The sequence below is a fragment of the Narcine bancroftii genome, chromosome 1 (assembly GCF_036971445.1).
Source record: "Narcine bancroftii isolate sNarBan1 chromosome 1, sNarBan1.hap1, whole genome shotgun sequence".
In the NCBI taxonomy this organism is placed as follows: domain Eukaryota; kingdom Metazoa; phylum Chordata; class Chondrichthyes; order Torpediniformes; family Narcinidae; genus Narcine; species Narcine bancroftii.
Genome location: NC_091469.1, coordinates 323,521,152 through 323,534,002, shown reverse-complemented (window position 1 = coordinate 323,534,002; position 12,851 = coordinate 323,521,152). Strand labels below are relative to the sequence as shown.

General features: G+C 37.5%; 1 protein-coding gene and 1 long non-coding RNA gene across 4 annotated transcripts in view; one reads left to right on the top strand and one right to left on the bottom strand.

Annotated features, from left to right (window-relative positions):
• The window catches only part of LOC138747852 (gamma-glutamylcyclotransferase-like), a 49,990-nt gene extending 42,543 nt beyond the window's left edge, over positions 1-7,447 (top strand). Inside the window, exons 4-5 of one of the 2 annotated variants that reach the window (XM_069907434.1) lie at positions 5,081-5,252; positions 6,564-7,447. In XM_069907434.1, the coding sequence (XP_069763535.1) occupies positions 5,081-5,233 (153 nt within the window). In that variant the 3' untranslated portion in view covers positions 5,234-5,252; positions 6,564-7,447. Of the gene's footprint in view, positions 1-5,080; positions 5,257-6,563 lie in introns of those variants that run through there. The other variant, XM_069907443.1, reaches the window with a different exon arrangement.
• The window catches only part of LOC138747869 (uncharacterized), a 44,153-nt gene continuing 37,712 nt past the window's right edge, over positions 6,411-12,851 (bottom strand). For both annotated transcript variants that reach the window (XR_011347700.1, XR_011347701.1), the window contains exons 3-4: positions 12,423-12,586; positions 6,411-7,291 (exon numbers count right to left, since the gene is read on the bottom strand). This is a non-coding gene — a long non-coding RNA (uncharacterized lncRNA). The remainder of the gene's footprint in view (positions 7,292-12,422; positions 12,587-12,851) is intronic.

Here is a 12,851-nt window from a genome sequence, read left to right as displayed (position 1 = left end):
AAGTTTTTAAAAACTTTAAAAAAAAACTTATGAGGGAAAAAAATCAAGTATGAAAGTTGGCTAGCAAATAATATCAGACGATACAAAAAGCTTCAAATATATATTTTTTAAAAAAAAGGTGAGAGTAGATATAGGACCACAAGAAAATGATGCCAGAGAAAAATAATGGGAGGCAAGGAGATGGCGGAGGAACTAAATGAGTATTTTGTATAAGTTGTCACTATGGAAGACACCAGCAGTGTGCCAGATGTCAAGGGGTATCAGGGAAGGGAAGTGATTGCAGTTACTATTTCAAGTCAGAAGGTGCTCAGAAAGTTGAATGGTCTAAGGGTGGATAAGTCTGCTGGACCAGATGGATTGCACCCTTGGCTCCTGAAAGAGGTAGCAGTAGATAAATTGGATGCATTAGTTATGATCTTTTAAGAATCAGTAGATTCTGGCATGGTCTGGAAGGACTGAAATATTGCAGTCAAGAAGTGGGGGGGGGGAGGGGGGGAGAGAGATTGCAGAAAGAGAAATGATAGGCCGGTTTGACTGACATCTGTGGTTGGGAAGATGTTGGATTCGATGTAAAGGTTGAGGTTATGGAGTACTTGGATGCAAATGACAGGATAGGCCAAAGCCAGAATGGTTTGCTTAAGGGAAAATCTTGCTTGACAAACCTGTTGGAATTTTTGAGGAAGTGACAAACCGGTTGAAAAAGGGAGATGTTGTGTATTTGGATTTTCAGAAGGCACTTGACAAAATGCCACACATGAGGCTACTTAGCAAGATAAGAACCCGTGATATAACAGGAAACATATTAGCGTGAGTAGAGCATTGGCTGATGGGCAGGAAGCAGAGTTGGAATATGTTGGACTCTGGCTTTAATTTATTTACTCTTAATTTAGTCTATGTGTGAACTGAGTCCAGCGCGTTCGTTGAATGAAGTGATAGGAGAAGGTATTCGGTTCAACAGTCAGTTTATTACACCACACAGCACAGCACAGCACAAGAATAAAACTTAACAGAGCTCTGGGTCAGTCTGTTAGTTCATAGGTCACCTGCCAGTGAGCTACTCCCCGAGACTGACCCCTATTGTCCAGTTGGCACAGTTTATATAGGTCAATCTTATCACACAGAACAAAAGTTGTTTTCCCTGCTAGATCTTTTTGCATAAGGGTTATCACAAGTCATCTCCTGTTTTGCAGATTTCTGGGGTGTAGCCTTCCCATGTTAATCCTCCAGGCCAGACTATCCTGTTGTTTAGATCTGAAATTAATTCATCCCCAGATATTTCTAATCACCATTTGGTCCCTGTCTGGCCAATTTCTGCTGTTCTCTTTAACACCTCCTCGTGCCTTAATCTTCCTCCTAGACTGGTTTTCCATTCCCTTTGATTCTTGCGGGCCATTCTTTGTTCTGATCTGGCCTGTGTCTCCTGTGCTACTTCCCACCTCCTTCAGTTGAGCATTCCTCCTAAATCGTTTTATGCATATCCTCTCCCTGTATCTTGGGAGCAGCCAATTTTGTTCAGCCAACTTTGCTCCATGCTGTGACAGCCACTTAGCCACATTCCTCTTTCCCTGACTCATGCAGTACAAATAAACTTATTGATTAATCATTTATTTCATAATGTTTTAACCCCTAGATTCCAACAAATACCAGGATCATATTCTGCTTTGCTGCCAGTTTAAATTTAATTTAAAAAAAATTTAATTAAATTTTTAAAATATTTAGACACCGCATAGCAACAGGCCCTTTTGGCCCATGAACCCATGCCGCCCAATTAACTTACAACATCTGGTATGTTTTGAATGGTAGGTAGAAGCCAAAGCTTGCGGAGGAAACCCATGCAGACACGGGGAGAACATACAAACTCCTTACAGAGAGAGTGGGATTCAAACCCTGGTCCCGATCATTGGCGCTGTAATGGCGTTGATAACTGTTTTGCCAACCGTGCCGCCAATTGCTGGTGGTCTTCCACAGGGGTCGGTGTTGGGGCAGCTTTTTATGTGGTATGTCATTGATTTGATTGTGGAATGAATGGCTTTGTGGCCAAGTTTGTGGATGATATAAAGTTAGGTGGAGGACCAGGTAGTGTAGAGGAAATACAGAGGCTGTAGAAGGATTTAGAGTAGGAGAATGGGCAGAGAAGTGGCAAATGAAAAATGTTGGAAAGTGTCCAGTCATGCACTTTGGCAGAAAAAAATGGGCAGATTATATTTTAAATGGGGAGAAAGTTAAAAATACCAAGATGTAAAGGAACCTGGGAGTCCTCATGCAGGATAACCTGAAGGTAAGGTTGCATGTTGAGACGATAGTGAAGAAATTAAATGCATTGCTGGCATTCATTTCATGAGGAATACAATATCAGAGCAGGGATGTGAAGTTGAGGCTTTATAGGGCACTGGTGAGACCTCACTTGGGAGTATTGTGAGCAGTTTTGGGCTGTTAGAAATAATGTGCTGAAGTTGGAGGGGGTTCAAAGGATGTTCACTTGGATGATTCTGGGAATGAAAGAGTTATATGCATATGAGGAGTATTTGACCGCTCTTGGCTTATATTTGAGGGAATTTAGGAGAATGAAGGGGGATTCCTTGAAAACTTCAAATGGCATGGATAGAGTAGATGAAGAAAGGTTGTTTCCAGTGCTGGGAGAATCTAGGACATGAGGGTGCTTCAGGATTGAAGGGCACCCACTTAGAACAGAAATGTATAGGGATTTATTCAGCCAGAGGGTGACATATCTGGAATTTGATGACACAGACAGTTATGGAGGTTAGGTCATTGGATGTATTTAAGAAAGAGATTGAAAATTTCTTGATAAGCCAGGATATCAAAGGTTATGGAGAGAGTCAGGCAGTGGGGCTGAGTGAAAAAAATGGATCAGCTCATGATTGGATGTTGAGACAGACTCGATGGGCTGAAAAGCCTATTTTTGCTCCTCTGTCTTATGGTCTTAAGTGAATTAACTGAGACAATAGATACAAAGAGAGTTAATAAATATTCACAGTAATCCTCATGCATATAAAAAGTGGCTTGCACTAGTGCAGAAAGTCCCTTTTATTCTGTTGAAGCAGTCCCTGATTAACTGGGGTTGGTGGGGGTGGGGAGGGGGAAGGGTTCAAGAGTCTGATAGGTGTTGGAAATAAACTGTTATTGAACCTAAAGGTTCTGGTCTTTGGGCATCTCTACCTTCTGTCTCATTACTGTATAGCAGTGAAAACAGCTTGTGACTGGGGTGATGGGGTCCTTTAAGACGTTGACTGCCTTCTTGAGGCAGCACCTCATGGATGCATTCAGTGGATAGGAGGACAGTGCTGTGGTGGATCTGATTTTGTTTGCTGGCTTCTGCAGTCTTCCATGTTCCTGGGAACTTGAATTACCAAACCAGGCTACGATGCAACCAGTCAGTATACTGCCTACCTGTAGACCTTTGATAGAATATATGATGTTCCCACTGGTTGCATCACTGTCTGCTATGGAGGCGCTAACTCTCAGGACAAGAATAAACTCCAGAGGATTGTCAACTCGGCCTGCAACATCACGGTTACTCCATCGAGGACATCTATAAGAGGCAGTCTTTAAAAAAAAAAAGCAGCCTCTATCCTCAAAGGCCCCACCACCCAGGCCATGCCCTCTTCACCTGCTACCATCGAGAAAAAAGTACACGAGCCGAAAGATGATCACTCAGCGGCACAAGGACAGCTTCTTCCCCGCTGCTATCAGATTCCTGAACGATCAATGAACCAAAGACACTGCCTTACTTTTTGTGCACTATTTTTAAAAAAATTATTGTAAGGTGGTTTATATGAATGTTTACTGCCGCAAAACACCGAATTTTGTGACTTGCTCATGACAAATTCTGATTCCGACAATATGTCACATCTCCTTAGCAGACTCCTTAAAGAGTTGATGTGCCTTCTTCATGGTGGCCTCAGTGTGCTGGCTCCAAGAAAGGTCTTCTCAAATATGGACGTCCAGGAACTTGAAGGTTCTGATGCTCTCCACCTCTGAACCAGGAATGCAGACAAGCGCATTCCCTTTGCCTCTCCTTTCCAAAATAAATAATAAACTGCTTGGCCTTGGTGATGTTGAGAGCAAGTTTGTTGTTCTGCCACCTCCCAACCAAGTTCTTAATCTCTATCTGTATACTAGTTACACAGTCATAGTCTCACAGTAACTGTCTCACAGGCCCAGCTTGTCCAGGTCAAACAAAGTGCCCTCTTGCTTTAGTCCTACTTGCTGCATTAGGCCCATACCTTTCCATTCCCCTACCATCTACATAGTTATTAAGTGTTCTTTAAAGGAAGCTAAGCATATCTCCTCTGTATGGCAACTCATTCCATATGCCTACCATCCTTTGTGTGAAGAAATGTCTTCTCTTATACCTTAAAATTATTGCCTCATCTTGTAGTTATGCCCTCTCATCTTAGATACCCCTACTCGAGGGAACAGATTGTCACTATTCACCCCACCTATGACCCTCATTGATTCTACAGACCTTGAAATTCCATCTAATCATTTCCCGTTATTCTGCCAACATTTTTTCCACGAGTTAATCAACACCTTCAGGTCATATGCCTAACTGGTTAGATTATTTGCATGAAGGCGAAGTCATATTTACCTTGCATCCCCCACTCATGTCTTATCACACTTGGGTCTGCTCTGCCGACAGGAATGACTGTTTTCCATCCATATTTGACTACTTCCAACTCCACCTTCCCACTCCTCTTTCCCTCTATGTGCCCCATATGAAGAGAAAGTTCCGTTGCTGCTTGCAAACTTAAACCATAACTCAGAGAAAATCTTTTGTAGCTTCTGGGTAATTTTTAAAAAAAACTTAACAGGCCCACGAGACTGTTCTGCCCATTTACCCCCAATTGACCTACAACCCACAGTACGTTTCTAATGGTGGGAGGAAATAGAAACCTTGGGGAGAATGTACAAACTCCTTAGAACACCGGTCCCAATTGCTGGTGCTTTAAAGGCATTGCACTAACCACTACGCGAACTGTGCCGCCCTTTAACGCTACTATTTTGCAAATGCCAAAATTAATGCACAATTGTCATTAATTTACATGAACTATGCTTGCAGGTGATCATCCAAGGTGCAAAAGAAAGTGGTTTGCCTTCCGAATATATTATGAAGTTGGATTCCATATTGACTAATAATTACAACAAAATGACCCCCTTTACAATACAAATTAATGAAATTTTGAATCATCAACAAAATAATGCAGCCATGTAAAACAACCATTGTCATACAGGTAATATGTTAAAGTTTGCTCATTGCAGGTGATTACATTGAAGTGAGTTTGGAGATCAGTATTTTAGAAATTTAGAAAGATTTATTTTTTGTGCTTTATTTTTTTGCCATTGTCCTGTTATCTTCAAATCAAATATTCTCCTTGAGACTCTATGGACTATTCAATAATTAAGGGAGAAAAGGTGACAGATAGCCAGCCTTCTCTGAAATTGCACAGACAAGTTCCAAGATAAAGGTGATATATATACTTGCAGTTGATGAAAGGTCTATATTTACTCTTTTGAGTGACCAAATTATAAAATTCAAGCAAAAGCAATGAGTTCATTTTAGTGATTTCACATACTTTATGCTCTCAGAAAATTTATCTTTTCTTCCTCACAAGCCGATCCTTTGATTCACTTGCCTCTTGCCTACAGTAAGGACCATTTCCACCATTGAATGAAACTTGTATAACTTTGGAGGAGAAACCAGAGAAAACCCAGTTACAAGGAGAATGGGTATCATAATAGATAGTATTCAAGGTCAAAATGAAAGCTGGGTTGCTGAAACTGGGAGCCACATAATCTTCTGCACCACTTTGTTGCCCGTTTTAAAAGATTAGAATTTCTAAGATATCCGATTGAGCTGGAGTCTTGTGTGATATTTCCAACATTTTGTCTGATGTGGGATGATTTGAGCTTCTATTCTGTTATCCCATTCACCACAAAACATGCCAGAATATCAGCACAAACCATGGTATAATCTGGTCATGAGACTCTGACCTGCGATGATGGGGTGCTCTGGGCAGTCGTGGTTAGTGTAGCAGTTCACGCAATGCTATTACAGCACCAGCTACCCAGGTTAGAATTGGCTGTTGACTCTTAAGGAGTTTGTACACTCTCCCCGTGCCTGTGTCGGTTTTCTCTGGGTGTTTCCTTTCACTCTTAAAAACGTCAGTGTGGGGGGGGGGGGTGTTATGTTGTAGTTTAATTGATAAATTAACATCATTAGTGTGGGCTGGAAGGACCTGTTACTGTGCTGTATGTCTAAATTTAAAAAAAATGTTTCAGTATAATACTTCTGATTAATCCAAGCTAAATTGAACAAATATGCTTTTAGAAACTAAATAAAAGTTATTCTATCAGATGGAGTAGATATTAAATTAGTATTCATCTGTTCTTAATTGGACCTTGTATCCCTTGTGGAAATTGATGTGCATAATTGGGTGCTAATGATCCCAGACATTTTTTTCTCCCCAATATGTATTTATTGAGCATCAAAAACAACTTGGTACACGTTATACACATTGTGCTCCTATATTTTTTTTAAACAGGAAAAAAAAAACAAAAATGATCACATACACCCTCGGATACACACCTGGACTCTCCACTCTCTGATCACCTTGGAACCTTTGGTGACCGTATCATCGGTATATTACTGGTACAACCATCTCACAGTTAGTCACAGTTGTAATTTGGAGAAAACAAACGCGTAAATGGTTGTTATTTGTGGAAAAAATTTCCAGTGGACCTTCTTAATGTGTATTTGATTTTCTCTAGTTTGATAAAGAAACTGATATCCTAAATCCATTGTGTGATAGAAGGACCCCTATCAGACTTTCAGTGTAACAAGTTTAGACACTTGGCTAATAGGCATGTAAATGCTATCAAGTCTTTCTACAGGGAATTTGGGGAGTTGTTGGAGATTTCAAATATCAAATATTTTCAACGTGAGAAAAATGACCTTTGTTTCCTTCATCAGAGAATAAACAGGAATTGTATTTTGCTCTAAATTCATAATAAGTGTCACATTAGTTTGAATAATGATGATTCATTTTAAAATTGTCTTGCATTTGCACAGCAGGCTTTGTAACTGCCGCACAACCCAAAGCATTTTACCACGCACTGAGTTCTTTTGTGGGTGTCATTATGACAGAAGAAATGTAACATTGAATTAATAACTTCTGCTCAGTCATTGGGATTGCCTCCACATTTGTTATTGGTCTTTGAGAGTCATTTTTCTGTGATCCAATCTTATCAGCTTGGTGTCCTTGCATTGTTCCTTTGTATTTAAAAGAGTAAAAATATGATCTCCAATTAAACAACAGTTTTAGACTATTTGCCTTTGTTAATGACTATTATAATGACAGACAAGGAAAAATTGGTATTTAGATGGAGATTGAACTCAACATTATTAAAAAGGATTTTTGCAATTTTATTAGAAGGCACATTCAGTTATTTTGTGAGACAAATCTGATCGGTGAATGATATAGGATGCCTTGAAAGCTTATATGTGAGGGCAAATTATAAGCTTCACAACTAAAATTACGAAGGACTAAATTAAAGAAGTAGATCAGTTGGAGCAAGAAATTAAAATATTGGAAAAAGATCTTCAGAAGCGAAGCTTGGAAGATAAGCATAGGCAATTGATTAATACAAAACCTTTTTTGTAATACATTACAAACTTATAGACTGAAAAAAAACTAAACCTATTATGAATTGGGTGAACAAGCACATAAAGTTCTTGTATGGCAATTGAAATCTGAGCAGGCCTCAAGAATAATTAATACAGTTAAAAAGGATTCATTCAAATGTCATTGGTTATAAACCTCGAGAAATAAATGAAACTTTCAAAAACTTTTATTCTAAACTATATAGCTTAAAGTCTTTAAAATATGATCATATGGAGGATAAATTTACCCATGCTAGACTTGGAAGAACAAATAAGAAATAAGTGCAAAAATTACACAGAGGTAAAGGAAGCAATAAGTTCAATTCGAAGTAATAAATCTCTGCGGGAGGATGGTTTTCCATCTGAATTTTATAAAGATGAATTGATTCCTATTTTTATGGAAATATTGGATCAAGCATCGAACCTATTCTCTTCCAGATTTGTTTTGAACAATAATGATTATTGTGATACCAAAAAAAGATAGAAATCCTTTGAAACCCTCTTCTTATAGATCAATTTAATTGTTGAAGGCAGATTATAAAATATTGACAAACAGAGAGACATCTGTCAGTGGATAATATATTCAGATTAATTGGTATTATACATTTATCACAAAAGAGGAAAGATTTAAGTGTAGCAGTGGCATTAGATGCGGAAAAAGCTGTTGATACATTGGAACGGTATTTTTTTTGTTTAAAGTACTAGATAAATTTGGGTTTGGACAAATTTTTATAAATTGGATCAAGGAATTGTTTAAAAAATCCAAAGGCATAAGTAGTAACTAACGGACAAATCTCTGATCCATTCTATCTGACAAGATCTAGTAGACGAGGTTATCCTTTATTAGCTATAGAGCCACTGGCTGAAATAATTAATGATTTAGAAATTAAGAGGTTCAAGGCTGGTTATGAGTATAAAATTAGTTTATTTGCAGATGATGTTTTAATATATTTGACTGAACTGGAGAACTACATTTAAATTTGGAGGAATACGGTTAGATTTCAGATTACAAAGTAAATTGGGATAAAAGCAAAGGTATGCCCCTTACACAAGGAGATTATATTCTTTGTTGAAGAAATACCAAATGTAAATGACCAAAGGAAGTGATTAAATATTTAGGAATACGGATAGATAATAATTTATACAAATGGAATTATTTACCAGCTTAAAAATGTTGAGGAGGATTTGAACAAATGGATGACTTTGCCAATAACATTAGTAGGTAGGGTAAATTGTATTAAGATGAATATCTTTTCATGGATTCAATATCTTTTTCAGACTTACATCATTATCACAAAAAATATTTCAAGAATTAAATAAACATGAAAATTTCTTTGGAAAGGTAAAATGTCAACATTATCTGTAGAAAAATTAACATGGAAATACAAATTGGGAGGTTTGCAACTTCCTAACTTTAAGAATGATTATCAAGTAGCTCAATTGAGGTTTCTGACTACTTTATTTGCAGGAGCAGGAAAACTGGAATGGGGTCAAAACAGAGACAGATAATATAGGAGAGAAATCAGCAGAGGAATTTATTTATAACTGGTGTGAAGGAGGTACCTTTGCTTAAACACTTGATTACCTTTTGGAACAAGATAAATAATGAAATAGGAACAAAAGGAAGTATATCACTTGAAACACCTTTGATATAAAACAATGTTATTATACCTTTTACTAAAGATTACCTATTTTTAAATATCTGGTTTCACGATGGTATTAAAAATGAAGAAGATTGTTATGAACAAGGTCAATCGATGTTGTTTCAACAATTAAGAAATAAATGTAGATCTACTCAAAATACACCTTTTTGGTATCTTCAATTGAGGGGATATTTGCTGGAAAAATTAGGTCCAACAATGTACTTACTTGGGCTTGTAGTGAGTTTGAGGTTCTTATCAGGAGAGGTTATGCTAAGAAATTTATTTCTGTAATGTTTCTTTTATTACAAGCAGGTACTCAGGTAGATGGTGTGGTGAAGAAGGCATTTGGAATGTTGGCCTTCATAAATCAGAGTATTGAATTCAAGAGTAGGGAGGTTATGATGAAATTGTACAAGGCATTGGTGAGGTCAAATTTGGAGTACTGTGTACAGTTTTGGTCATCAAATTATAGGAAAGATATAAACAGAATAGAGAGAGTGCAGAGAAGGTTCACGAGAATGTTGACAGGATTTCAGGGTCTGAGTTACAGGGAAAGGTTGTGCAGACTGGGGCTTTTTTCTCTGGAGCGTGGAAGATTGAGAGGGGACTTGATACAGGTGTTTAAGATTTTAAAAGTGACAGACAGAGTAAATGTGGATAGGCTTTTTCAATTAAGAAAGGGGGAGATTCAAACTAGAGGACATGGTTTAAGATTGAAGGGGGAAAATTATAAGGGGAACATGAGGGGAAATTTCTTTACGCAGAGGGTGGTGGGGATGTGAAATGAGCTTCCGGCAGAGGTTGTTGAAGCGGGATCATTGGTTACATTTAAGGAAAGACTGGATCGTTACATGGATAGGAGGGGACTAGAGGGGTATGGACCGGGTGCTGGTCAGTGGGACTAGGAGGGTGGGGATTTGCTACGGCATGGACTAGTAGGGCCGAACTGGCCTGTTCTGTGCTGTAAGTGGTTATATGGTTACTATTAAAAAGGGAATACATAAATCTAAACAGAAATGGGAGGTTGATTTAAATATTACAATTGATGATAAAAGATGCGCAGAACTCTGTCAAGTCTGTAAGACAAATATAAATGTTAGATACAGTTTAGTTCAATATAATTATCTCCAACCACAATTAACACTGCAAAAATTGCACAAAATGAAACTGGATTTATCAGATAAATGTTTTAGATGTGGTGAAGTAGAAGCCATTTTGCACTCTACTTGGTCATGTTCTAAAGTTAGGACTTTTTGGATGGATTTAGGAAAGTTTTTAGAACACGTTATTGGTATTATTCCACAAAATCCCAATTTTATTTTGTTGGGGAAGGTAGAAGGAACAAGACCTGAATTAAAACTATCTTTTTATCTAGTTAAATTTATCAAAATAGCTTTAGTGGTGACAAGGAAGTGTATTTCAGTGACTTGGAAATCAGATGTACCTTTAGGTATGGAAAGATGACATTTTGAAATTTATAGTTGTATACCTTTGGAGAAAATTACATATAATTTGAGAGATAAATATTCAACTTTTGTGCAAATTTGGAGCCCGTCTATCCAAAGTTTAGGGTTAAATATGTAAAAATGTACTTCTGGCCTCTTAAGACCTGCAATAATCTTCTTCCTTAAAGTAGTTTAATATGAATACTGTAAGATCCCAGTGTGTGAGCTAATCCTTTGTGCAATCCAGATCAATATTATCTCTTTATACTTTTTGTTTTATATATATATATATATATATATGTTTATTTTATATAACTATACATTGTATCTATTTCTATTATTGTAACTTTCATAGTGGGAGGGAAGGGAGGGCAAGGGGGATGGGTTAATACCAAATATTTTTTTTAAAACCCAGTTTTAGACAAATTTAGAAGGCCATGTGTTAAAGTAACAATATAAAATGAGATGCAGCAAGTTTTCTGTCAAATTTCAAAAATCAGGTGAAACACTGAAAATCTTGACCTTTTGAGACAGTATTAAATCATTAAGACCAAACCATAAATAAGAAAACAGCTATTTAAATACCTCAAAAACAAAATGCACAAGCTTTAAATATTTATTTTAAAGTCTCCATATGAAGACAAGCACCTTGTTCAGTTACTGCTTAAGCTGGGAATGAACATTTAACCATAGCTTCTAGCAAATACAATCATGTCAGAATTTACCCTAATACAAATCTTATGAATTTGCTTTCAGCATAGCATGGCATAAACATAACTATATTAAACATATTACAGGTATAGGTTGCCATGTCATAGGGTACCCAGTGTAATAAGTCTTTCCTGGACATGTTACAAATAAACATATTAGCCTAACTCCAAATTGATTATGAGTTTGTGGAGGTTTGGTATGACATTAGAAAACCTGGCAAATTTCGACAGAGGTATGGTAGAAAGTGTGCTGACCGGCTGCATCACGGTCTGGTGTGGGGATGCCAATACCCTTGAGTGCAAAGCCCTGCAAAATGTAGTGGACACAGCCCAGGACATCACAGGCAAAACCCTCCCCACCATCAAGAACATCTACAGGGAACACTGCCATCAGAGAGCAGCAGCAATCATCAAGGATCCACACCACCCTATTCTCACTGCTGCCATCACTAAAGAGGTGTAGGTGCCACAGACTCGCACCACCAGGTTCAGGAACAGCTGCTCCCCCTCCACCATCAGACTCCTCAATGACAAACTCAATCAGGGACTCTTACTTTTGCACTTTGATTTCTTTTCTCTGTATTGCACAGTCAATTTGTTTACATTTCTTTATTTGTTTACATATATATATTGAGTACTTTCTTTGCATTACCAACAAGTGGTGATTCTGCCTCGCCTATAAGAAAGAGAATCTCAGGGTTATATGTATTTATGTACTCTGACAATAAATCTGAAATCTGATCTTAAATAAAATGACTAGCAATATTTGATACATAGCAGCCAATTTAAATGAAGCTTCTTGTGGTTATTTTTGAAAATATTAAAAAAACTGTTTTCTTCCTACAATTTTCTTTCTAATCTTTCCTCTCCCTCCCTTCCAAAACTATTACTGTATACTCTTTGAATCTTGTTGAATTTCTACCATGATCCCCTGGATAGTCACCTTGCACCTGGTTGCAGCTTCTCCATGCTTCTGTAAAATTCGACAGCCTTTTGTCTTTTATTTGTGTGTTCTGGATTCATTTTAAAAAGTCTCCTGGTGTGACATGTAATGAATTTCTTCCCATCCATTGATGTTACACTGTATTCATTTATTCAAGCATTTATCTGAAATAAGCAAAATAAAGACAAATTACCACACAAAAGAAATCTGCATTCTAATCTAAAATTCATCAACAATATTATACTTCCTTGTCTGTGTTATGTATGACTACTAGCAGTGGTTGTCACAGCAGGCCAGGCTCTACCAATGGCAAAAGAAAAACAACCAAATCAGATATAACTAGCAAAAATGAGCAATCTGTTACAGACAAAATGAAATAATTTCCGGCACTTACAACAGCAAAACACAGGATTCCCCTTGTCTTCACCT